Source organism: Accipiter gentilis, chromosome 34, assembly GCF_929443795.1.
Source record: "Accipiter gentilis chromosome 34, bAccGen1.1, whole genome shotgun sequence".
Taxonomy (NCBI): domain Eukaryota; kingdom Metazoa; phylum Chordata; class Aves; order Accipitriformes; family Accipitridae; genus Astur; species Astur gentilis.
The window spans coordinates 8,474,614-8,502,018 of NC_064913.1; the positions used below are offsets into that span (position 1 = coordinate 8,474,614).

At 37.7% G+C, this 27,405-nt stretch overlaps 1 protein-coding gene across 1 annotated transcript in view; it reads left to right on the forward strand.

Moving 5' to 3' along the window:
* Positions 1-27,405, forward strand: part of TMTC2 (transmembrane O-mannosyltransferase targeting cadherins 2) — a 257,597-nt gene that overhangs the window by 219,474 nt on the left and 10,718 nt on the right. The window contains exons 10-11 of the mRNA XM_049792348.1: positions 6,332-6,446; positions 13,568-13,631. Coding sequence (XP_049648305.1) covers positions 6,332-6,446; positions 13,568-13,631 — 179 coding nt within the window. The remainder of the gene's footprint in view (positions 1-6,331; positions 6,447-13,567; positions 13,632-27,405) is intronic.

Below are 27,405 nucleotides of genomic sequence, written 5' to 3' on the forward strand. Positions count from 1 at the left end.
ATTCCCTCGCTCTGGGAACTGCTCATTCACAGCCAATGAATCTGTTTTGAAACTCTTAAAGGAAACAGTTACATTAGGTCATGTCTGTTGACTTGGCATCTTGCAACATTGATTCATCACCTGAAAAGCTTTGGAAATCAACTCCGAGGCAAGGTCTCTCCTCTCATTTCTTCCACAGAATGCTACCGAAATTTTCCATTCAGAAATCTCGGGTTGCATCTGCTCTTTTGCTCTGCATTGCTACAGCAGAGTTGAAGTTGATGGTGACTTCAGTGGTGGTTCTGCTCATGCCAGTGAGAATGTAGTTCAGTTCTCAAGACATGATCTTGTAGCCTTACTGTGTGCTTCAAAGACACGACACAACACATTGGGTCAGCCAGAATCTGATTCCTATTCTGGTTTCTGTTGAAACTTGAAATGCTTTGAAAGCACCAACAAATATTCAGCTTCAAATCCTCGATGTTGAATGTGCTGAAAGAACTTCTAGTGAAGTTTATTGTAAGCAGATTTGACAGTTGAGTCTATGGTCTTGGTATTAGCCACTTTTCATGTTAATATAGTTGTTTAAGTTGCTGCCATGGAAGGAGAAAACTCTTTGAAGAGGATAAGATGCAGAAGACTTGGTGACAAATGTATATGAAAAGAAGCAAATGCTAACTATTCCCTATTATGGTGGGATTAGAAATTTTTTTTGCTTCTTATTCAGAAGGTAGTTTACTCAGTTTTGCTTGGATTACTAAAGATATCGGGACACAAGCGTAAGTCATTGATGTTTGAGTAAGTGCAGAACCAACAGAACTCCAAGAACATTCAGTGTGGTTCTTTTCAAAAGCAGCAGTAGAAAGATCAGCTATTTCAGAAACCTCCTCCGTTCTGGTACAAAGTACCTTTGAATGTTTGCCAGTGAGCAAAAGCGAGAGGACATTTCAATTAAAGAAAGATTGGTGCAACTTGCACTTCTGTCTAGTAAAATAAAAGCTCACAGTGCCTGTAGGGAGTAGTTGAGCCCATTCTAGAGGAAGGCACTAATGCCTTTGTGCTCTGAACATAAAAGGTTGTTACACACAGACATATCCCAACCAATTAATACTTTTCATATTACAATAAAGCAGCAGAACTACCAATTCAGATGTATGGCTTTTAAACTGGTGTCGGCACACTGGTGTCTTACCAAAATGCTTCACAAATGTTTGTGATCATTTTAGAGAGAAAATTATACAGGATAGAGAGCTGTGTGCTTTCATCTCTAGATGAATATTTGTTTAAAATTTTGACAGAAGATGAAAATAAGTTGGTTTTTTTCAACTCCTAGGAACTGGAAATTTTTTGTTGTTGTTTAAATTAGGTATATACTTTTATCTTTCTTTTCAGTAGATTGCATATATTGCCTCCAAAATTTTTGGTCAAATATAGACTCAAAATCGCTGTTGACGATTTGCAAGAAAAAGTAAGTTTGAACAAGGCTGTAGGTACAGAATGTGTCAGCTTTTATGCTATTTCTGATGCTTAGGTATCTTAGTTTAGGGAAAAATGACTAAGAGGATAAGGAAGTATCAAATCAGTTCTCTGCTGCCAAAGGTCTTTAAAAACTCTTGGCTACACATTTACACTCAGCTCTGCGCTCTCTAGCAAAAAAGGTGTAAGATTCTATTAAAAAAAGTAACGTTGTTCCAGGCAAAGAACAGTGATGTTGAAGGTCACACCTGAACCTGGACTGTGGATTTCCCACTCCCAGTTTAGAAGAACAGTAATGAGAAATATGCTTTCCTCGAAGAAGGAAAATCTGGGATTCAGAGCTTCTAGAAGGCAGTTTTCTCAAAAGCTGGTTCTGATTCCAAAAAACAATCAGGGTACTATAATTTATGTAGTTGGCAAGAGTTGGAGTCGTGACACCTGCAATAAGAAAGCTCTGTATGTGATACTGGGCAGTGTCTCATAAATCATGTGGTTTGCCAGCTACCTGTCAGAGGAGAAAATCCTGCATGTAAATTTAGACCCACACAAGTGGTTCCTGGATCCAGGGGCTTGTGGATCAGACCTTCCGATCCACCTTCAACACCTTGCCAATATACTCTGCCCTGCTAGTGCTCTTCTCTTGGGAAAACACATCTTTACAGCTTTGACGGGAATAGTTCAGAATTCTGATTTTTAATGAAGAAAGTGCAGCAGTAAACTGCCAATCCACTTCATTCTTGTATGAATTTAGTATATCATATTAAAAGGAATGGTGGCTAATGTTTTCAAAATGGGATATCTTTACTTAGGTGCTTTTAAATTAAACTTAGATGCGTCAATAAAATTAGTCTGCCTTTTAGGAGAACTTGGCAAATCAATTCTCAACTGAAAGTTTCCGCCTAGTACTGGCTCTGGCTGGGATAGAGTTAACTTTCTTCATAGCAGCCTGGATGATGCAGCGTTTTGGATTTGTGGCTAAAACCACCCTGATAACACATCAGTGTTTTGGCTGTTGCTGAACCGTGCTTGAACAGTGTCAGGGCTTTCTCTTTTTTCCCACGCTGCCCCCTCAGCGAGTGGGCTGGGGCTGGGGAGGGGACAGAGCTTGGACAGCTGACCCGAGCTGGCCAGGGGGATATGGCAGACCGTATAGCGTCATGTTCAGCAATAAAAACTGGGGTAGAGGAAGAAGAGGGGGGTTTGGCTTCCGAGGTGGCCTTTGTTTGGAGGCTGGCTGGGCGTCAGTCTGCATGCGAGAAGTGGTGAGCCATTTCCTTCACTTCACTGGGGTTTGGGGTTGGTGTGTGGGGGGGTGTTCTTCTTTTCTTCATCTATTAAACTGCCTTGACCCACAAGTTTTCTTCCTTTTGTTCTTCCTGCTTTCTCCCCTCACCCTGCTGGGTGGGGGGCAGCGAGCAGCTGTGTAAGTGCATGGATGCTGGCAGGGGACAACCCGTCACACACCTGTACGCTCAGGTATTGACTTTTCCACTAGATTGAGAAGGTAGCTGTCAGCTATATTTATAGTCCATCCAATTGAGGAAATGCTTAATCAGCAGCCTCTGATTAAATCACCTCTACTTAGGCAATGAGTAAGGCAGTTGTGGGGTGGTCCCCTCTCCTGTTTGCAGTCAGTATTATGTAAGGGTTTGGGTGTAAAGGATGCTACGCTTGGTTTTAGGAGGGTGCTATGTATCTTATGCTACCTACCCACTCAGCCTGAGTTATTAACACTCTTACTACCACCTCCCGGACAGGGGAGAGACTTGTTTATGGTAATGCACAGTCCTAGAATTTTCTTTTCTAAAGACCTAAAAGTTTTACTCGTACTTGGTTGGTGTCATGCAGTGCTTGCAATTGGGTTTAGTTACCTTTGGTAGTCCTGTAATAAAGGTAATCCTTTAATATGTTATATAAAATAATAATCCTATCATAGAGACACTTTTTAGAGACCTGGTAGTAAATGGAGAGCAAATTCTGGTTTTAACAATTTAAAACATTAGTTTAGAGTTGTTGCTGACATTTTTGATGTGTCCATGTAGACTAATGGAATGTATGCAGCCAAAGTCCTAGAAAAACAATTAATAAAAAATGAGCTTTTAACTAGAGCATCTAGCAGTGCACTTGCTTTTCAGTAAAAGTATATAATGTTGTCCTGTTCTAAATTCGACTTCTTGTAGAAATCTAAAGCATGTACAAATTTTATAATATCTTCAGTGTATGTTGATCTCACGGACCTCTTAAAGAGCTAAGAATTAACCTAGTGTGTTGCTTAAAAGCACCAGTAAACCACTAGTACTGGTTTGAAATGGTTTCCAATAATGTTATATTTTTAGAAAGTACATGGATGAAGTGCAAGTATTTTACTGTTTAATGAAATGAATCTAAAGTCAAGAAATTTGTTGATTATGTCACGTGAAGTAGAATGTATCAGTTACTAGGGTAGTTATAAATATACATAACATCTCTGTTGAGCTACAGTGTTAAATGTTTCATACAGAAAACTAGATGTTTCTAAAGACCTGTCTCTAAAAAACCTTGAGTAATTTTTATTGAATACAATGAGAGGTTTTTTCTCTTATGTAACTAATTAGCTTAACAACCAGTTGACATTATTTTTAAGTTCTAAGCTGCAAAATATTTTTCCTAAATTACGTATATAATTTTTTTTTTGAGAATGATCTTGAATGGTCACTGTGTCTTGAAATCTAAAAGGTTATGTCTTCTTTCTTCCCCGCTGGCTGGATGTATCAATAGTACATCCAGTTACTGGTGTCTCATTCTGCTAATCCAGTGCTTTTGTTAGCAAAAGAACCTTAATAGGGCTGGTTTGCTTTAGCACGGACCTGAAGATTAGGGATGCTGGTTTAGTTCGTTTGTTGAAAGAGAATTGGTGGTCAAGCTTGTTTCGAAGATTTTTTTCTTTAAAGAAAATAGGAATTCAGCGTAAATCGAGATGTGAACTGCCTGCTGTAGTTGGTAGATTTACTTGTCTGAGAATTTTCGGATTCATATCTGAGTTTGTCCTGCTATATATAAGGCATACTCTGATATGGTACCCAAAAGAAAAAAAGACACAAAAAAAAAAAGGCAAACTTGTAGCTTTTGTCAATATTTATCTTTTTTCCCCCGTCATAAGAGACTTCCATTAATGGCTCAAGCAGTGGTTTCTAATTCTGAAGATAAATTAATTTCTTGTGATCCAAACTGTTCTCAAAGTGCGTTTTCTTTTTAGGCTTTTCTCTCTTTTTATTTATTTATTTACTTATTGTTCTGTGTGAGAAAGCTTTTTTGGAAATCATCTGCTTCTGGACACAATGAACACAGAGCATCATAATGCATGAAAGGATGGCACATATTAGAGTATGGACGTAACTAAGCAAGCAAACTTTATGCTATGAATGCAGAAAGGCACCTGAATGTTTTTACAAGATTTTTGCAGAGCTGAATAACTAAGATATAGATAACTCTGAGTAAATAATCTTCCATCTCTTGCTAAGTTGAAATGTATCCACAGCGAAAGCAAAAAGCTAGGAAAGCTGTCTTTCATCACTTTTTGTATTGAGATAATTCCTTCTGTGAACGTGTTCATTGTACCAAAGCATTGCTGGATTCACTGTGCCCCTACAGACCTTGCTAGCTCTGGTTAAGTGGATTTTCTTCATAAGTGTATAGTGAGCATGTAAGTAACGGGTAATGTATGAGGAGAGGAGGCAAGAAAAAAAGAAAATCCTTCGCCATGAGAGGAAATAATTTGCTCTTGGCATATTGTTCCTGAAGAGGCTTGTGGCCAGTGATAGCTTGGTGGACTTTTGGTTGAGTGATCTCACTTTACAAAGTAAGATAAAAAAGGAAGGATGGGATGCTGGAATGTATAATCACTGTACTTTAAGATAGCTTTTCCAAATACAAAGTTACGTAGACACAGTCTAGACAGCTGAAACCCTTTGAAAAGTCCTTGATCCAAAAATAACACATTTTACAAATTAGGTGTGAAAAAGTCATTAAAAGGAGCAGAAATAAGGTGGTTTGAGTACCTTCCAAAATGGTTTTTTTTCCCTCTTCTTCAAAGGAAACTCATTTTTATAGAGTTCTACTAGTTGTTACATGTTTGGTTTTGAAACTACTGTACTTTAGTTAAAGTTTGGTTAATGCTAAATTGTTCATTCCTTTCAGTTTTATCTTGGTTTAGTGATTATGATAATGTCATTTGTAAAAATTCAGTCACTTCATTTTAGCCATCTTCTGATTTTTTTATGTGAAAGGTTAAGTATTATGTAGGAAACTTCTAAAAAGCTACCTGTTGTGATTCTCTTAGTGTTACTGAAATATGTGATAAAATACCAGTTCAAGGCATACATATATAATCATTTTAAAGCAAAGTATCATTTATTATAATTTTAAAGCTGAAGAAATATGATTGCGTGTGTGTGAATATATATTCTTATGTGATTTGAATATGCTTTTAAAATGGGAATATCTTTCATTTACAGATGCTATTTTATTTCATTTTTTTTTTAGGAATTGAAGATCAGTGTATAAGCAGAAGGGCAAGTTCTTAAATGGTGGGCTTCTGGGGGACTGGAGTAGTGTTTCTTGATGGCTGAATTTTACTCTATCATTCTCACTACTCATAAATATGTTCTGCAAATATTGCAGTTGGTTATCAACTGTTATATTTACTGCAATTTTTTTTCTATATTTACTACATTTTAAAGATAGTGAAATACAGAGTAGATCAACAAATAACTCAACATTGAATCTGAGACATCTGGTTTGGGGTGTTTTTTCTGTAATTCCTTTTCCTAACTATATTGTCTGAAGTATTATCCATCAGTTGTTTGGTGTGGGCTCATGTTCCTGTACTCCATTGCAGGTCAGTTCCTCCTAGAAGAATCCCGTCTGATAGAAGCAGCTGAGATGGCAAAAAAAGCAGCTGAACTTGATCATACAGAATTTGATGTTGTTTTCAATGCAGCCCATATGCTCAGGTTAGTGCTTTTACACTGCCTTACTTGATTTTTGTCCCTTCTTTTGGAGGAAAAAAGTCTTTACAGCCTTTGCTTACACAGGGTTCTTTTTAAAGCCCAGCAACTCTTTTGAATAATTCAATATTGCTAATAAGATAAAAAGAATTGGAGTGAAACTGTTGCAAGATTTAGCGCTTTCTATTTCTAATTTTCTATGCATTATCTCATAATTTCTTACCTTTAAAACTTCTGTTGTTCACAAGCAGGTAATCCTTTTTGTGTGCATACAAGAACAAGTGTTTCTTTTGTGAAGAACCTTCTGCAGGATTTCCTTTCACCTGATTTTTAAAAATTTAGGATGCATAGCAACTGAAAATAATAGACCATATTTCTGATCTGGATGTAACTAGACAATATTGAAAACACCACATTTTGTGTTAATATCAGCAGGGAACACTACGATAATTAGAAATCTAAATATTCCTAGGCTAATGATGACTTTAAGACTCATAGGAGCACTTAATGATATTATCAGAATCTTTGATTTAAAATGTAGTCTTATATTTAATTCTGTTCTCCTATCTGAATAGAATAAAATTTTAGACTTCTTTCTTTCCTTTTAAAGCTGTCAGACCTGGATATTCAGTAACATAAGCTTCTGCTTGAACATTATCATTAAACTTGCATTACCGTAATAGGTATCCTCCATGCTTAATTCTAGGATAACTATCTAATTATTGTCTATTGTCCGCTTAACAGCTATGAGGATACTTGATTTCATTTAGATTATATCTATGTTTAGAAAATGCATGAAAAAGGAAATAAAAAATATACTTCATTAGCACAAAACAGTTATTGAGATTATTTCTCTGATGAAGATATCTCACTTGGCTGTTTATACTTTTAACATTTAGAATACGAAATGAAAGGAAAAGAAAATGGTATTAAAGAGAAGGTAGAATCGGCTTCAGCCAAGTTTCCGACCTGTGTTTCAGAATTGAAGGTTTCTATACCAGGACTTTGAAATAAAACCCAAAACACCCTTTGAGAAATAACTTTCACAGCTTGTAGATTAGAAAGGAAACCAAGACAAATGGTTCACTCGTAGATAATAGTTTGACCTGCCACAGGTGTATGAGCTATTTTAAAGAGCCTTCTCTTCCTCCTGTTTTTTTCTGAACGATATCTCTCAAGATAGAATTCAGTAATTTGAAACATTTAGATTAATGAAACAAATTCACCGACAGAAGCATAGCAAGTTAGGCATGAAAGCTGAATCCAGAAGGGTGTGGAGTGTGTCAGACTCCTAGTTTCAGTGAATATTTTGTGGAAGATGGTTTAACGGTGTGCTTGTGAGTATTTTAAAATGTGGTGGCGTAGATCAATACTGTTTTGGGAATAGGTTTAATAAATCTCTTACTTTCTCTGTGAGCACCGAGTGAAGCATCCCAGGTCTTGAAGGCACATGTCATTACATCGGGATATGAGTATTTTTTCACTCTCAGAGTAAGAGCAATGCTGCTGTACTGTACATCAACCATGGTTACCCTACTTGATCTGGTTGGGAGTAGACACTTTTGGGGAGGTTTTGACCAGCATTGAGGTCAGCGATTCCTAACTGAATTTTCTATTTTAGCTGTAAGCAAAAAACCAAAACCTTTAAAAGAAAAGAAAACCCACCAAACCAAAACCCTTAAAAACAAACCAAAAAAAGCCTGGTGGTTTAGTTTAGCTAGAATCCAACTGTGGTCCTTTGGGATACCCAGTTGGTCTAATTTTTCACTTAAATACTCAGCTTTCTTTGTGGAAGATTGTAATGTCTTCCTAATATGCTCTGGGAGTCTAAAGTGGTCTGGAAGATTAGCAAGAGTTGGGGTGGCAAAGTTAAATTCAGTGCTGCCAAAGTATTTGCTTAAAATCGCATGTGTTATGATCTGACTGATTTTTGCTAAAAGGTTATGATTCTGTTGTCTGCCTTTTTTCATTGCTTTACTTAGCAATTTATTCAATGTATTGCTTATATTATAGCTGTTGGGCAAGGGGAATGTATATTCCTATACTAGGACGGAGCAGCTACAAATCCATCATGAGTCTGTGGGACTTCAGAAGCAGCTGATTTTTGGGATATTTAGAATGATGGAGAGCTGAGGTGATTATAAGAGGAAAGCAGATACCAAGATACAAAGCAGGAAGGAAAGAAGGAAGTGCTCAGACTGGCGTAGAATGACACAGCTGGAAACTGTGGATGCTAAAGACAGTCATAAATGAAAGGCTGAAATTACTAAATAGTTTCATGTAGGTGACCAACTGCTCTTTAGGTACCGTAGAGAGCTATAAAAACTGACTAGCAAGTGAGTAAGAATTTTGAATGGGCTGCACAGCTGTGAGGTAGGAAATACATTATAGAAATTCACAGGGCATGGAAGTGAATTGACTGTTGTGAGAGAGAAGGGATAAATTTTAAAGATGTGTTGTGGACTAAGAGACAGAAATTGATATTAATGCGGGTCATGCAAGGTGTCCAAAATGACTGGGAGGTAATAACAGCAACTTGGAAAATTCTAATATTTTTTTTCAGACCAAACATTCCACCCAGTGATGATGAACAGTAATACTGTTGAATTAGAAAGGAATCATCTTTCCCTCCTGTCATACTCCTGTTCCCACCATTAGCCTAAGGAGTGTCATGAGATTCAGAAACATGTAGACATTTCTTCAGGATTGCAGGCAAATTCTTTCAAATTTGCGTTACAGCTGCTTTGAATGGAAAATTATCACAACATTCCCTCCAAGTCCAATTTATTTTTCTATTCTGGTGCTAAAATATTTTCCTTTTTTTTAACCCCTTTACTCTCTGAGGAAAATGTTTAAATTAAAATGCAACCTAAATTAAAACTAACCAGTTTTGAAAAGTTTGAACTGGAATGCTGCGGGTTATCTTTCTTAAATTTGCCACAGAATTGTTCACTGTGGCCAAATGCAGTAGCTTTATTTATAGATAGCCTGTTCTCAGTTTAGCAGTCACAAGAAAGACTTCTGCTCCTTCTGTCAGCTATTTTAACACTGTTTTCTTCCTCTTTTTGTGACTAAATCTGGAGCTGAAGTCAAGAAAAAAAAAGCTGAGTTAGTTCTGTTTGTGTTATTGAGAGACCTCCCTGTTGCTAATTACACACAGTTATTAATTTTTTGCCTTGATAACTTTTGTAGGATCCTGATAATGCAATGCCAGATGAATCAAGTCATCTGTAGTAGGGGCGAGATGTGGGATGAATGTAATTAATTTCTCTGCAGCAGTCTGGTAACTTTTGACTTGCATAGTGCCTGCCTGTAAAATTTGTTTTCTCAACAAATTTGTTTTCCAGACAGCTTCATTCAAGGGTCATGTAGCTGTTTGGGTGGTTTTTCTTAAAACAGTTACTGGTCATGTGTTTTACTTTTGTAGTATGTGCTATGCTCTTGCTTATAGCAGTTCTGAAGCCTTTCAGCAAACCTGGATACATTTTAATGGAATGTAGTGAAGCGTATATTTGTAATGCCGTATGGTGGCTGTAGCTTCAGTGACTGAGTCGGGTATTAACAGCGCCGAGGTTCACTTTGTAGTTGCATACTGAGGGGAGCTGCCATGAGACAGGTTTCCTGTGACCTAGGGGATGATTACTTTTAGGATGAGGAACGGCAGTGTGGTGACACCACCGTACTAATTAGAAACAGGAAAAGAGCTTCACGTTGTCTCCAAATGAAAACAAGCATAAGAAGAGCTTTACTTAAAAGCACATTTTGTAGGAATAACTGGTTTTTCCATGCTTCTGTAAGTGGGTTGTTCTGGGAAACACTCATATTACATGAAGTTATAGCATGTTTATTGGCTATTTGAAAACAGAAGTCTAAATTAGAGCAATACTAGATGACATGGTCTTTGTTTTTCAGTGCATATCTGTGAGAGTGTTTTGGCTCTCCAAAGTAAACTGACTGTTTGAACACAAAGTGTAGTTGCTGGCACGGTCTCCTAGGCACAAGTTCACCCTATGTTATTGTCTAAACAGATTTTATTCATTCTTTAATTACTGTCCATGTGCTTAAATATATATATAGGTGGGTATGGCTAAACATATAGTCTATGTACATTTTGTAACTATAAATCTGTGTAAATTTTATAAACAAAAGATGCAGATGAAGGATTACATGTATGGAATCTGATTATGATTTTTGTTGCAACACAAAAAGGTCCATTAAGAATGCCAAGTACTGACATTGAGTATTTTAAAGTAGGAATCTCCTTGAAGAAAACTTCTTTTTAGCTGGACTGACATACATGATTTCACTTAAAAAAAAACCAAACAAACAACAGTCTGAAGCCTTATACCAAGCAATAGGCAGGTTAAAAATAACCCTTTCCCATTGACATGTTTATGTATCTAAACCAGTCAGCATTGGTGGTGTTTGTCTCTTAAAGCGGTATTTTTTCCAGTGATCAACATAAAGATTCAAAATGAATGCAAGCTGAATATAATTGGGTGTCAGGAGAACCTAAGAGCGATGTGTTGTCAAGCACATTTCTGAGGTGTCACTGGCAGTCAGCTGGAACAAAATGTAGGGAACTGGTGGCTCTGGAGGCTCAGATCAAGAGATACAAGAGAATAAAAAGAGGAGACATTTTTGTGGCTTAAAATAAGATTGAATGCTAGGTGTTAATGGGGGAAATCAGACATGTTTTCAAGGTCAGTCTTCAGGAAAAGATTTAGGATAGAGGTTGAAATATATCTCGTAGCTATGAAAAGGAACTTCATCCGAACTTCTCTTTCCTTCCTTTCCTTCCTTTCTGTTTTATTATCAACACTTTATCTAATGGTTTACTCTAATGTGAATTATGTTTCCTTTAGTAGTGTCCTTCCATTGTTCGACATTGATCCAGAGCCCTTTACTGCTCAGTGGCATAGGGTTACTGCAATTTCCTACCTCTGTGCTTTTAATTTTTCTCAAGGGAAAGCCATTCCAGGGCTTAACATAATGAATTTCTAGTTTAGATTTCCAGTGAAAATGGGAACCAGAATTCTGCTGTATCTTAACTAAAGGAACTGTTGCTGAATGTCTCCGAAATGGAACTGGCATTTTCCTGACCAGATTAGTGTGGTGTGCATTCATTTCTTTAAGCCGCTTTTAATGGAGAACTATAAATTCAAACTGATTTCAACTTCGGAATTAATGATCCATGTTTCAAGATGTACATGTGGGAGGAAAGCAAGCCATGTATTTCCACTGGGCTAAAAGAGGACAGGATTTTAATCTGTTCCACGTTCACATGCCAACAACACTTTTTGGAGGTGAAGTACTGTCTGTATCTGCCTCCTGAGTAAGGCACCTTGTTTATCCTACCGAATTTCACCAAGTTCAGAAATGCTGTTTCCTGACAGTTTTGTGCAAACAAGAAAAAAAAAAAAACCCAACCTCTGTGACATGTTTCATTTTACATGCCTTGTAGTAAATCCTGAAATTCGGAAGTGTGAGATTTTTTTTCTTTTTTCAGTCATTTCAAGTGCTACTAATGACCAGCAGGAGTGATTCAGAAGCAGGTTAAATGAGTATTTTTAGACATTCACTCATTTCTAACCACTGCAACCACTGAGTTGATGATACAAGCGCCAAGTAATTTAAAACAGTTAACAGGTATAAACCAGGTTCTACTTGGCAAATCGTTAGTCAGGAAGTGGTTTCAGCTCACACGTGAATTATGTGAGAAACTTCAAAGGGATTATCCTTCCTCCCTTTCTCCTCCTAAGACCAATAAGTGTCAAAATGTGTTGATTGGGATTAATTGCCTATCAAGTATTATGTGGCTAATGTTTAAAATTCGGTTGGATGGGAACATAAAATTAGAACACAATTTGATCACTGAATAACAAAGCATGTAAAAGCTCATATAATGAACAAAGTAAAATCTCCAGATACAAGTGCTCAGTTGATTGATACTGTTTGAACTAGTAGCTGTTCTTGGAAGCAGAAGAAAAAGGAAAAAAAAACCCCAACAATCAACCCTACTCTTGTTTTCTAATTTTCCCATTTTGTATCACAGAAATGTATCTGTAATCACATAACCAATACTCATATGCTGAAGATCTCCTATCCTAACCTTTCGATGAAGGGACCTAACTCTTCAAAGAAAAAAAAGCAAATAACTTCATCAGAAGATATGTAGCCTGCCTGATAGTCCTGCTTGGTTGTTCTTACCTATTTGTCATCTTTCTTGTGACGTGTACATGGTCAACTGATATTCATTGGGCCAGTAGCCAAAATGAATAGTTGCAGGGAAATTAAGGAGGTGGAGACAAAAGGAGAAGAAAGGTATTTGAGAGAAGAGGAAAAAAAGGGCCTGCTGAGACAAAAATGTGTTTGGATTTCTTTGGCAACATATTGCATTTGCATTTGAAGGCATTAAACTAAAAACTCGGGAGAAGAAAGAGAAATTAAACTACTAGGAGAATGTAGATGCCCTCTATATTAGTAAGGAAAAGAAAAAGAGGTGAACTGATAGTGGTTCAGGTACCCAGAAACACATCTTGTTCCCCTGGGATATGAGATCTGAGTTTAAATCCCCTCTCAGACTGATGTGAGTAAATGTTGAAATCAGAACATTCTTTTTTGAATTCATTCCCTGAATCATGGAAACCTATTTTTGAGAAATCATTGTATTCTCTGATTATTATTATTTTTTTTCTATAATGATAGTGTTCTTGGGGAAGCACAGAGAAAGGAACTGCATTATTGTGTAATCTACAGCTTCATACTTTAAAGTATGGCTAATGACAAAAAAACGAGCCAGATTTTCTTCTGGTGAAGACTGGTACATCTCTGGTTTTGCCTCAGATGAGCGTTTGGCCTTCTGCATTTCTCTCCAGTATGTACTAATACCATTTCAGAACTAAAAAGAAAATAAGGTATGCAAACAAGATTTGTGATAATGGACATTCTGAACTATAAAATAATCTTTTAGATTGACATATTTTTTGCATTTGTTAGGGTAATATCCTTAAACAGTGGGGAGTAGTTGCGGTATTTTGGTTTTGGCTATGCTGCTTTAGGTATGGTTTCTTTTTTAACCCAAGGAAAATGAGGTGTAACTATTTTGGTTTTTCCTGTCCTGATAGACAAGCCAGTCTCAATGAAGAAGCCGAGAAGTATTACGAAATGGCAGCAGGATTAAGACCTAATGTAAGTACCTTCTTAATGATGTCCATTATTTAAGTTGATGAGCTTGCTACAGTGCTGAACCCTTTGTGTTGAGGAGAAACTTCTTGCTGGAGCATTTGATCTCTCAGCCTGTGTTGTATATGTTCTTTTAATGGTTAATTATTGGATAGTCAGATAAAGCTGTTCATTTGTCAAACCAATCACTATACTTTCAAGTTACCTCAGTGAAGTGTTCTAGCAACAAGTCTCACTTGGCTAACATACTTGGAAAAGATTTCTAGATTTAGATTTATATATCTGCCTTTAAATATGTTAAGTTTGGAAAGCTCTCCTAATTCCATCTATTTTCACTAGTAAAAGAGAATGAAAGGCTATTCTGTGATCCACTGTTTAATGCATTTTAAACAACACATGTATCCCTTTTCCTCTGTCATGAACTTCTGGCATACATTGTTGTTCAACAGACTTGAAGATTATATTACCTCAGAGGTAAATACCTGTGAGGTTGTTGTATATTGGGAAAGAAATGCTTATTCCTTGAAGCAGAAATATGTAGGAGTATGTGGCAGACCCTGTTTAAAAAGAAAAGCTCATTTCCAATTTTATTGCATCAGGAACTAAAGAAATAAAATATTTTCTTTTTTACCATTTTTTCTCAATGTTATATTTCTTTTCAATTACCTTCGCATTTTGGGAAAAAACATTCATGAATATAAATGGAACAGAATTTATTTTAAATACCTAATACTTTGTCTACGGAATAAATCAAATATAGAACACATTCCTGTCACAGAAGTGTCTAGTGTCAAATTTAAGGATACAAGTTAGCAATTTCAGTCAAAAAAAGAAAAAAGAAAAAACCCAAGTAAAAAAAAAAAAATACAGGCTTAAAACAAAAGAGTTTTCAGACGTAAGAATCTAAAGCACCACCAGCTAAGACTCAAAACAAGCTAACAAAATATAATCCAAGAAAACCAAAATAACTTATTCATATGAAATTACACCCTTGCACACCATCTCTTAAAAGAACCTCTCCAAAATGTAGGTATTTCTTTAATTCATACATTGTGAGGTAGCAGTTTAGACTTTGTGATTCCTTATGCTTTCAGATGCAAGACTGGTTTTTTTCTGAGTGGGTACTTTAATGTTGAAAGAATTGCCTCAGTTGCTTCAAAGTTGGTACAGTTCCTCTTCTCTTTTCTGTGGTTCATTGTACTCTCAAACTGTTTCTTAGAAACTCAGAAATATATTTATTCATATATAACCGTATATGAATATGATTATATGCGTGAGGTTTCTCAGAGAGCCTTGGAAATAACTAGGGCTTCTAGCTCATGGCAGTGGTACTATAAAAGTTAAATATTTCTAGGTATTGCTGACAAGCTTTACATGTTAAGACCAAAGGATCTTTTTTGCAGGATAAGATCATCGGAACAGTTTATTATAGCAACTTTCTTCTAACTTTGATTAGTTTAAGTTAAAATCTAATAGGTACTACTGTTCAGCTTTCTTTAAGATTTAATTTCACTTCTATGTTCAAGGTGATAAAGTTTAACTTTCTAGCTAAGCATAGTATGCATATGGTTCGTGACTTTTTAAAAATATTTTAATGATCCAGAGTGGGAAAGTTGCATCCATTTTCACTGCCAGCATCAACTGACGACTGTACAAGGGCAATCTCTCAAGAATGAAAATAAAAACAGAAGTAGTCATGGATATCTTTTTTCTTATTATTAACTCGCAAATTTACCATAGTAGTTTCGGGGTGGGAGGAAAAGAAGCCACTCGAGGAGGTTTCCTAGGTTGTAAGCAATATAAGGCAGACATGGTAAGACAGAAGCTCCGGATCTTTCCAAAGGAGTAGGGAATGCAAATGAGTGAAAACCTGTGTACGTCATAGCTACATCTGTACTGGTAAATGAAATGTGCCCAGGATGACTCTCTAGTGTTGATCCAAACAGCTTCTCAGAGTGTGCCCGGGTACCATCTGAGAGACTGCAGAGATGTAGGAACCATCCTCACAGCTAGAAAATGCCCACAGTTTCATTTCTTATTTTGGATATAGCCTGTGTATCCTCTCAGTGTCTTATGAATATGCGGGATCAGCAAAATTATGTGAGTCAAGATGCTAAAGAAACACCCTTAAGCAAAATACAGTGCTGAAGGATTTTTTTTTTTTTTGTATCGATCACTAATGATCTAGAAACTCTTCTTTGTAGAAAATGCAAAATACTAGATGTATGAATGTGATGGAATGTACAGATGCATGCATACATACGGTTCCACATATATACTCATATCTGTATGTATATTTCTGTGAACCTGTTTAATGATAATTGCCAAGAGGTCTGTTCCCAAATTCCCTCTCAGTGAGAATACTGTAGTAGCACCGAGATCTCATTCTGTGCAGTGGATCAGCCTTGTTCCTAGAACAGTTAAGTGCTAAGAGCATCTGTTTAACAAGAACCTTCTCCCTTCTGGTGCTTGAGATGGTACCTGTTGACATTAGTGAATTATGGATCAGGATCCCAAGTAAACTCTGCTGGTTTTTTTCAGCATGATTTTTTTCCTCCTGTGACTCCCCAGTCACTCCTCCAGATCCCAAGTTGAAGATCCATTTCTCTGTTACAAACTCCTTCCTTATTCACTGTACCGAGACAACTAAATTATCAGTTATTCTTTAGAATTAAACCCATCTCTGGCTCCTGAGAGATTTTCAGCTAGTGCAGCCTGAAACAAAACTCAGATTTCCACTCTCTTGCATCCATTTCATTAGAAATATTACATATTGTGTAATATCTCTAATATCACTGCTATAAATTACCATCCTTAGCAGCAATATGTTAGTAATACTACAAACTCAATCTTTTACTGTTAGCAAATTTGTCTGCTCATTGAGCTTTCATGACAATTTTGTTCTCAGCGTTCTCGCTTTGTTTTCCTTTTGCATCCCGTTCTTCGGTTTCTCGACCATTCCTGTTGCTTTTGGAATGAAGTAATACGACATATGCAATACTTCCTCACCTGCTCCCAAACGTATAAACCTTTTGGATCCAGAAGCTGCTCTGCTGAGCTTTTCTACACCCCGGTCCAGTTTAAATGGCCATCTGAGTGACAACTTTCAGAGCTACTTAGTTCGCTATTTCAGTGGTTTTTCTAGACAGCAGTCTCCACTCCTGCATTTGTCTCCTAAGCAAGCCGTCTTTTATTTCAGTGTCTCAAGACTGGGGCACAACAGTGAGCAGCCAATGTGCCTTCATGCCTGAGTCACTTTCTCATTCAACTAATCCATTTTTATAAAAGGAGAAAAGTAACTTCTCTAAAACATGCAAGCCATTGTTTTTAAGAAAGCAAAGAGATTTTATGTTTGTAGTATTGGGGGTGATTCATTCATCATTGAACTAATTCAGAGAGGACTGAAAAATACGGAAAATACCATTTATTTTCTCCATGAAAAGCTTTATTAAAATTAATAAAGTATTTGCAAAACAATTATACCCAGTAAAAGAACAACTGAATACAGCGTAGGTGTGTTAAAATGTATATCCACCTCTTGACCATCATCTTTGATTTTGGATGCACCTTCATTCTGCAGAGGGTAAAAGAATTAAAACACTTTGGTACAATAGCAGCACCAGCTGAATTGCAGCTTGGGTGCAAAGAAAACACCAGTTTGGCTAGTTTTATTATTCCAGATTTAGACCTAACTGTTCTCTTAATAACGTTCATGATTGGCCTTATTTACAGTAAGTGTGTATTTATCCTCTATGAAAGTAATTTCCAGTCAAATTTCAGAAGAGCAGTATTTTCTGTAGAATATAGTGCTGCTGTGGAGATGGGAATCATTTGTCGTAAACTTGACTGAAGAAGCAAGCATTCTCAAGATTATGTCTATTTCCAAATAGGCTTCACAGAGTTGACTTTCCCCTGGAGAGCCAAGGGGAAGAAAGGAGTCCAGGATGCAGTTCAGAGAAGAAATCTACTTTTGTTTGCTATGAATCATTTCTTACAGGACTCTCTCTTCCTCCTTCAACTCTCTAGGTAACCTACAGAGATTAGCTTCCCTAGCCCCTGGATCTTGTTGAATACTTTCCAAACAATGCATTCCTACTTTGTGTATTTACCATGATCAAAACAAATGCAGCTTAGAGCCTTCTCGGTGAGAAGCCCATAAGTGTTTGTTCTCGCAGTGTTGGCTCAGATGTATGTTAATCACATTAGTCTAGTTTTAACAAATTCGGTTGCGTGAAGAAATGAAAGTGTAATTTTCTTGGACAGCAAGACATTTATGTGGTAATTATTCTGAGTGGGAGTATTGCTGAGGAAAATCTGTATTCAGAGATGGTTTCTAGGTGCCCTACATCTTGTAATGTTCACAAACCAGGAAATTGTTTCAACAAGTTGTTAGGCACTCTAAAATGTGAGCTTTAAGCTCGCTTTGTTGTGGAAAAAGTCAGTCATCCAGAAACTCTCTTTAAATTGGCATTCTTTACAAGAATATGAGATACCGACTTCAGCTGAAGCTTTTACTCAACTTTTAAGACATCATTTGTGTAATAGAGCTGCCTTTCTAATTTTTTAAGTCTGAACTTGAAGCGGCCAATCTTTAAAAAGTTGCTCTAGAACCCCCACAGATGGCCAGTGGCTCTTGAGAAGAAAGGGCACTTTGAAGTGTGACCTCAAGAGTATTAAATGAAAGCGAGCTCGCTAGAGCCTTAAGACTTTGAGCCACCACCTTGAGCTGATTGGCTTAGAAGCATTCCTCAAGGAGGTGCCATGACCTGCAAGTCACCACCATCCCAAGCACATATTAGTGCTGCTCGCAATCTGGAGCTCATGACAGCTTTAAGCCCCGTGTCATCGGCACATTGTCAGAAACAGCTGTTTCCACTCTACCACTTCAAAAGGGCTTGATTAAATGTCTTACTGTAACAACATACATAAAGACACACACATAGAACGAGGGGGAAAGGAGAAATGTACCTATAAGCAAAATAAATACAATTTCCACTAGATGGTTTAATCATGATGTGGGGGACTAAACCATTTCTTGACTTGAAGGGTTTATGTAATCAGTTAACACAATATCATATTAAAAAGCAGTTTCTACAAGTGCTTCTTTTATTTTTCCCCCTGATGCTGGAGTACAGATTTCATGTCAAAGGCTCCAGGCTTGCAATAAGCTCTACCTCGAGCTGTCTAACAGTTGAAGGAAGAATGCTGGTGATTTCCAGATAATCGACTGCATTTTTATAGCCACCTTATAGATAACATGTTTTCAGTGCCTCCTTATGGAAAGTGTTCGTAATATATGGGGTTTATTCATGGCAAGACCTCTGAAAATGAATATACTTCCGATAGTACATACATCTTTAAAAAATAAAGTAGATGTCGGGTTTTGTCTTGAAACATATGTAACCAAGATCTGCTTTATTATGTATTTTTTCCTTAGGTGTTTCTGTGCCAAATTTCCCTATTTGACTTTCTCCTGAATGTTCAGTACTTCTCACATGTAGCTTTACTAGGCTAGGAGTAATTGTGAGGGAGACGGCTTTAACACATTTTGCCAGCTTTGTTATGGGCATGTCCTGTTATTACCAGGGAGAATTTTCATGAAACTTTTAAGAGCTCCTGCTATGTTACTTCTGCTGCTGCTGGCTGTAATGGGTGGGTTAACAGTGATTCTTAAATTGTCTGCAGCTGATCCGCAGCTGATCCTCAGCTGACGAAAAACTGTCACTGTTCCACGCTTCACTGGACCCAGTGTCGTCGTCGCGCTGCTCCTGGGGTACTGCAAATCCCTCACCAGTGGTGAATCTATAGCTCCTGCAGTTCTTTTGAGCAGGTCTACCTAGTTCCTGTTATCCAAACCCAACTGGAGTGTCTTGCCATCGTACTCCTGGTTTCCAGAGCATAGTATGGATAAAGCTGACATAGTCCCCTAGAGAAACAGTACGCGTATGATTTTTACACCATGTATTATTGCGAGTAAAGCATGACACCTTCCAGTTGCAAATCCTTGTTTTAAAATGTTCTTCTGTCTCTTTACTTGTTTATTCAAAGTAATGAACGCATGGCAGTCTTTTATCTTTTTGTATTGGTGCCACGGAATGACCACAGAGCTGTATTTTTGGGTAGTTAGCATCCGGCAGATTCACCCGTTCGGTTGTCTCCCGTTACTTGTGTCTGCCTTCATGGAAAATACAAAAGTGGGACAGGTGGAGCTTCTGCTGATTGCCTGCCTGCCCTTCAACCTGCTCCCAGCTTCTCCTGCCCTGTGCCAGGACTGCACAGCTTCCCACTACCAGCACCAGCTGCTGCTAAACCTCGCGTTGGTTAAGGCTTCTTCTCGAGTGTGCCAAACTTCCCACCTCAATGATATGAATGGCTGTGGATTCCTTCCAGTCCAGCAGCACTCCTGGCCTCCTGAAAATGCCTCCTTTCTTTTCTCCTGGGGAAGGTGTGAGGAGTAAGAAAACTTCCCAGGATCCAGTTCTTCCTGCTCTGGTGCTTCCTAAAGACTGAACCAATTGTAACAGGGACTTTTAGGGACTATAAAGGGTACTGTGGCTTCCTAATGAGAAGATAGGCATGTCTAATGTGAACTGTATTTCCAGATGGCATACTTTTAATAGCTTGAGTTCAGACAGATACGGGGGTGGGAGGCTTAGGCATGGATCAGCTCCACTGGGAGAGGAGATAGTGGAACACCCTTAGAGAAAAGAGCACATCACTCTGATCTCAAAAGGAGGAGAGGACACTTTCTTGTTTACTGTAAATTCGGTAGACTTTCCCTAGTGACAGGCAATGAAAGACTGACTCTGAGATTTGATAGCAGAATAGCTGTGATATTTCTCATCCTGCCTAGCAGAAGGCTGACCTAGCCTAAAGGTTGTACAGAATGGAGAAATTCAGGAAAATTAGTATTAACTGAACGCAAGCTGCCCTTCATTTCAGGTGGAAAGGCTCTTCAGTGTTTGCACAGAAATAGCAACACTTCTCCACGTAAAGAGTTTATCCATGCATGAACTCTCTCTGCCCCTCCTGAGCTGGAAAGCTTTTTAAATCTAATTTGGGCTCCCAGCTCAATTTTCTTTTGTTGCTGTTGTTGTTGTTGTTGCTGCTGCTGCTGCTTCAGCCCTTCCAGGTCCTTATACTAAGTTCATCCTCGTCTGGGGCTAAGTGCAAGTCATATATGTTATCTCTGTCCAGCTATTTGGGGAAAACTGTGTTTATTCTTTTGAACAAAAAGTTATCTTTCTATTTTTTGGAATTATATTTGTTCATGGTCCTCCTAAATATTTTAAAGACACATTTAGGTTTTTTGTTGTGCACAATTGTCAGCTTCGAGACAGGCTTGTGTACAGGCTGTTGTTCTGAATCTTAAAGTATTCCTACTTCAGCAGAGATTAGTGCCTTCCACCTTAAAAAAACCCAACAGACAAACAAAAAAACCTGTATAGCGTTTCTCATCCCTGTGATCTCCGTCAGGGGACAAAGAACACAGGCTATTGGAATGGGGATATTTACCTGTAATACTGAAGCACAATATCAGGATGAGTTGTATAATTTGAAAACCAATTTACTCAGCTGTGGAAAACACTGAATTTCCTTTGGGAAATACAGGAGAATATTTATAGCCTTACCCCAGAAAACTCTATGTGTGTTTTCTCATGCATTGTAGCAGCTCTGTGAAAGCAAAGATTGAATGTGCTTTTGGGTGATTATGGAATACTTGAATCTGGATCTTGATATTGTGATCCATCTTCGTGTAAGAAGCATAGGAGAAAGCTGGAAATCATGTCATTAGAGTTCTCAGCTTCAGTTTTGTGAGAGTTAGATTATGGGGAGTGCATTTGTACTCTTTCCTCCTGATTATACAAGCAGTTAAATACACAAATATCTGAGATCGATTGGCTCGCTCAGTGTAATTTGTGAGCTCTGGAATTGAATTTAAATGCCTTTAAGTTGCTGTTTATTTCCCATCTAGAATAGTTTGTTGTACATTGATATCGTAATCAATACTTAAGTATTTTGTCTGTGCAAGTTCTAAATAACTGAAATTAAAATACATTTGAGTTTCTTCTCCTTACATAGATATTGCATTGCAGTAACACCGTTTTGGTTAGAGTTCTTACTGTTTCTCCAGCATGTGAGAGGTAAATGGGGCTCTGCAGTTCCTGATTTCTTCAAGTGAAATTATGCAAGCAGCTATGAACTCTTCTTAATGTAAAGTTTTTCAAACAGTAAGCATACCCAGAAACACTCAGCAAAGTAAGCCAGAAACTTGTTGTCATGGTAATTTGGGGTGCTTTTCATTTCATTTTTAGCTATGAAAATGTTTACAAATTTCCCATAAATGTTAATCCTTCCACAGTCTAATTATTGGCGTAGTGTATTTCTGAGTCATTCATCTTCATGAACTGTAAAATGTACTGACATGCTTTTCTTTAACGGGGGGAACAAATGTTGGAAATAAGCAACTATATACTAACTCCTCTTTTCTAATTCAATTAACCTTCACATCTTCATTAAATCATCACATACTCTTACCGAGAACTGTTGAAACAGTAATTTTGTGCTTAACATGTTGTTGTGGTTTAACCCCAGGCAGCAACTAAGCACCACGCAGCTGCTCACTCACTCCCCCCCCCGCCCCCCCCCCCCCCCCCCCCCTCAGTGGGATGGGGGAGAAAATCAGGAGAAAAAATAGTAGAACTCGTGGGTTGAGATAAGAACAGTTTAATAGAACAGAAAAGAAGAAACTAATAATGATAATGGTAACACTAATAGAATGACAACAGTAGTAATAAAACGTTTGGAATATGCAAGTGATGCACAATGCAATTGCTCACCACTCACCGACCGATGCCCAGTTAGTTCCTGAGCGGCGATCCCCCTGCCCCCACTCCCCCCAGTTTGTATACTGGGCATGACGTCCCATGGTCTGGAATACCCCTTTGGCCAGTTGGGGTCAGCTGTCCTGGCTGTGTCCCCTCCCAACTCCTTGTGCCCCTCCAGCCTTCTCGCTGGCTGGGCAGGAGAAGCTGAAAAATCCTTGACTTTAGACTAAACATGACTTAGCAACAACTGAAAACTTCAGCGTTATCAACATTCTTTGCATACTGAACTCAAAACATAGCACTGTACCAGCTACTAGGAAGACAAGTAACTCTATCCCAGCTGAAATCAGGCCACGTGTAATTTGAGAAAGAAACTCTTTGATAATTCATGCCCTGTTTGCTTAGGATATAGGTCTTACAAGGTTTTCAGTATGTCTGGTGGCAATCCCTTGTGCTGCTTGGAGCTGCTAATAAAGTCTTTTCTTCACAAAAAAAAAATACCCTAAAGCATTTTGTTTTATGCACCTATTTTCCATTGTAGGCTCTGTTTTCAAAAATGTTTACATGGCTAAATCTCCAAAAAGTAAATGACTATGTTTTCAAAAAAATCATGCATGTTTACTGTTAGTTCAGTGATGTTTCCTGAGAGTTAGTCACCCAAGTATTAAGGTATAAATTCTGTTTTCTCTCCAGGCACCTACCCAGATACAGAACACTGTTCTTCCAATCCCATCGGGTGATTGTAATTCTCAATGGATAGGTTATAAATTCTCCAAAGAGCAGAACTTCTCATACCAAATGATACTTGAGCTCTGTTATTGTTAAGACCTTGATTCAGAAATTTTGTAGGACTGCGCCTCAGTTAACTTGAATGGAAAACTTAGTGTCCTCACATTTCTTTTTTTGTTTTTTTTAATATGTATTTTCATTATGCAAATCTGAAGTCTTTATCTGGGATATAGATATGTTCAGTCCACCTTCAAAATTATTTGAAGAAAAAAGGATGTGAGGTCGGCTAGGCCTGTCTCTCGGAGTGCAGATTTGTTTCATCCAGCGTTTCAGTGTTTTTCATCTACATCTCAGTAGGCAGATAACTTTTTTTTCTATGATTACTTTTCAGTATGAAAATAACAGTGCGATGGTTGTGCTTGTACTCAACCATGATGTTCCTTTACTGAATAATTCAAAAAATAGGTTTGCGAAACTAATTAATGGGAAGTCACAGGTTAGATTTGTACTACTAAGTTAAAGGAATCATTCTGCTTTGAGATGATGGGAGGCAGTAGTTTGTAAAGGTGCGGTCTCTTCGCTGAACTTGTGGAAGTGAAGATGATGTATCATGGATAGACCTATGCACTTGATTGTGATTCACATCTGATAGTAATATGGCAGGGGGTACTCCGCTGCCTGCATGAGTTCCTGGAGAGAGCAAGATTGGCTTTGCCTTGTAAATGTAGCCCTCAGTGTCAATCAAAAATAAAGTGCCATGAAATACAGAACTCACAGCAGTAGATTAGCATTTCAGAAATTAAACCATCTGTTTGAACTCAATTAAAAGAGAATCCGGCAAGGTTTTTCCTAATAGAGTATTCTAGTGCTGATTCTGGAAACAATGCAATGAATTTATTATGCAATTAGAACTGGTAAGGAAGTGTTTTTAATGCTCATTAAATAAACCCAGCAACAGTACATTCTCAGTAGGATGTTTTGCCATAAATAACTTCCTAATTTTCTTCCTAATCTATAGTTCTGATGTACTTCTCATTCCTAGAATGATTTTTAGTTGTGGGCTGGCGTATCCTACTAGATTTTTTCCCCACAAGTTCTGGAGGACGTACGTTTCTGCTTCACAAGATGGTTTTGATGCAACTGGTATTCTCCCCCATCCTCCCACACCTCTGGGTGTATGTAGGTGATTGGGTAGATGAAAAATGCCCTACAACAAGGCTGGTTTGGGCCTGAGAGCTGCCTGAGAAGAACTGTCTGTTTGCAGACTGCTAGGAAGGGGATGGGTGGCAGGTGTCTGGCTGAAGTAATTTTCTTGGAATTTGTCTTTAAGAGTAACTTCAGTACCAGTTTCAATGTATTTTTCCCGGGAAAGTTGCAGTCTATAGATGGGACGTCTGCTAATGAGAAGATGCCGGGAGCAGGGGATGGATAGCTTTTCATTTCCCCAAAAGAACAGACCCTTTTTGTTGAGGCATTCTGAAGCACTGTATATTGGTCAGCTCTGCACGCTGCATTTACTTGCTTCTCTTTACCATAGTTAGTTTTACTGGAGAGCAAATATACATTCAAGTGTACCTACCCTTCTGAAACATGTCTTCCATATAATGAACGGCTCTATTACTAAGCTGAGGCAGTTTTGCTAATTCCTCAGGTGCTCCAGTAAAGATTGTCTTCCTGTAACAGTAAGTAACTTTAATCTGGCATTATGGTTTGTAACCGTGCCAGTTGCCTCAGCATCTGGCTGCCTCAGACTCACTGAAAACAGTTACAGCGTGAAAGAAAATAGAAATCTTTTCCAATATAACAACAACAGTAAAAATGAAAATGCACAATAAAACCCTAAATTAAATCCCATATGAAGGCTTGCTGTGTGTCTCTTAGATTCCATGGGGTAAATGATTAATATATTTATGGTGGAGTTATTTGGTGGAGTTCATTGTAACTCAGTAGTCCTACTTCATTTCTTCACATTCTGACTGCATTTAAATACACTTGAAATTACCAGACTTAGTTTTTGTCATTTGTGAAAGATCAATACATGATCCTTCATTAATTCTGTTGGAAAAATTCTGTTCTGATAGCTGCATTGATGGAGTTTTTTGCTGATTAATTCACAAATTGGATGTTTTGCCCATAATAGAGGAAGAAAATGCTTTCTAAACAGAGATTGTGGAGATTGCACAGGAGGCAAGTCTTTTGATTTGGGGGCAGAAACAAGCTTTAACAAAAAGATTGCTGGTAGGTAGGACCCAAAGTTAATTTCTGTAAGACCCTGTGGTGTTCATATAGAATGGATGATACGTATAGTGAAAATGCTTAATGAGAAGGCAAATTAACCTGAGCCATTGACTATGGAACTGCACAGCGATTCTGGTGGCCCTGGATTACGGTTTGCTCGAGTCATGGAGGGCTTTTTTCTGGGGCAGTTTGGAGCAAGCATCTGGTTTCACTGAGTAATTTTTGACATTGAATTTCAGAGGCAGGAATTGGTGCTGGTCCTGCAAATATTAGTTATCCTCTTGTGACTTTAGAAGTTATTAATGAAACCTTTTTCAAAATGAAAATATTATTCACAGTGTTGCTTCATGTGTCCATTTCTTAAAAATCTAGTTTGAAGAATACAGAAAACTTCTGTTTGATAAACAGCAGTTATTGGCATATGCGGTATCAAGTGCAGCCTTTCAGAGTAGGTTGTGTAGATCTGCCATTGAACATGTTTTGCTGTTATTGATTAATTATTTACAAAGCACTGTAAACATACGTGTCGCTGATCAAATGTGGTAAATAAGGCTGCCCTAGCAGAAAGTAATTTTATTTTTTTACAAGTCACAACCTTGTAAAAGCCTAGTGAGCAATTAGTTCCCAGTGGTCTTACTATTAGCGATGAAAAGACCAAATTCTAGAAACTACAGCCTTAAAATCTTTAAGCTACCAGAATCAAAATTAAATCCTTGCGCTTACTCTGGAAGTTAATAATTTTAATATGTACTGTAGATTTAATTGCTAAATACTATATAGGGAACACCTGCAGGTTACTGGCTGCCAAAAAGTAAGACATGAATTCTTAGGAATTACATGCAGCACTGTAATTCAGCATTTTGCAAAGGACCAATAGTATGTGCCTCTTTTCTCAGCTGCTCTCATAATCCTGTGGGCAAAAACGCAGTCAAGGCAGAGTGTGGGCATAATCTTCTTGCACTACACAACAAGCATGGAAGTGATAGGAGCCAGATGAAAACAGGCAAAGGGGAAGAAAAAAAAGATTGATATGCAAATACCTTAAGGTTTTCCATGTAGAGATTTCAGAAAAGAAAATATTTATGAGCAAGATTTTTTTCAAGCATTTTCAGTTTTGTCTACTCTGTAATGAAAATGTAGTTTCTTGAACGATATATCACCTCAAGAGTTTTGTTACTTTTTTTCAAAGTGATGGAATTAGTTTTTATTTGCCTTGGTAACTTTTGCGCATGCTGAAGTTGCATTTTTTGACCAATTTGAAAATACCTTCAGACACTATTGATAAACTATGTTGTTATGGAAATTGTATCACTTCATGTGACAGACTTCAATTGTACTTTCCTGCCAGTGAAATGATTACCAATAGAGGAATAATTGATTCAGTTGTCTAGGGGAAGTTAGTCAAAAGAAAGCGTGTCAGTAGAGGGGTGGAACGAAGGCTAAAATTCAGCCTAAAACGTCCTGCAATGCCTCATAATCCCCTAGTGTTTTCTGTTTTCCTGCTTCTGTAATGCTTTAATATTACGCTTTTTTTGTGGGCTGTCTTAAGAGCGATTGTGTATGATACAAGCCTTGAACAAATTAGCAAGATTCTCATTCCTTGCGCTCAGAGCAAGTATGTCAAGTTGCATAATGGTTTACACAATGTGCCTGAAAGCTATACCTTACAACTGCAAATACCTAAATAGTTTTGGAAAACATACAGCAATATCAATATTAATCAAGTTCTCAAGCATTTCACTCAGCTGACTACACTTGTCAGCCAAAGGTGCAAAGCCTTGTTTGACACTTAACGTTCACCTGAACATCTTGAGTCAAAATACTGGAAATCTTGTGATTTTGAGATTCCCTTAATTAGAACTTCACTAAATTTTCAAGGCCAGAAATGAACGCTGCTTCCTTCTGAAATTTCAGTAGTTGGCTATTCTACTCAAAAATGGAAGCTCCAAGCAGTACTTCGTACGCCTGTGCCTAGCATCTTGAAA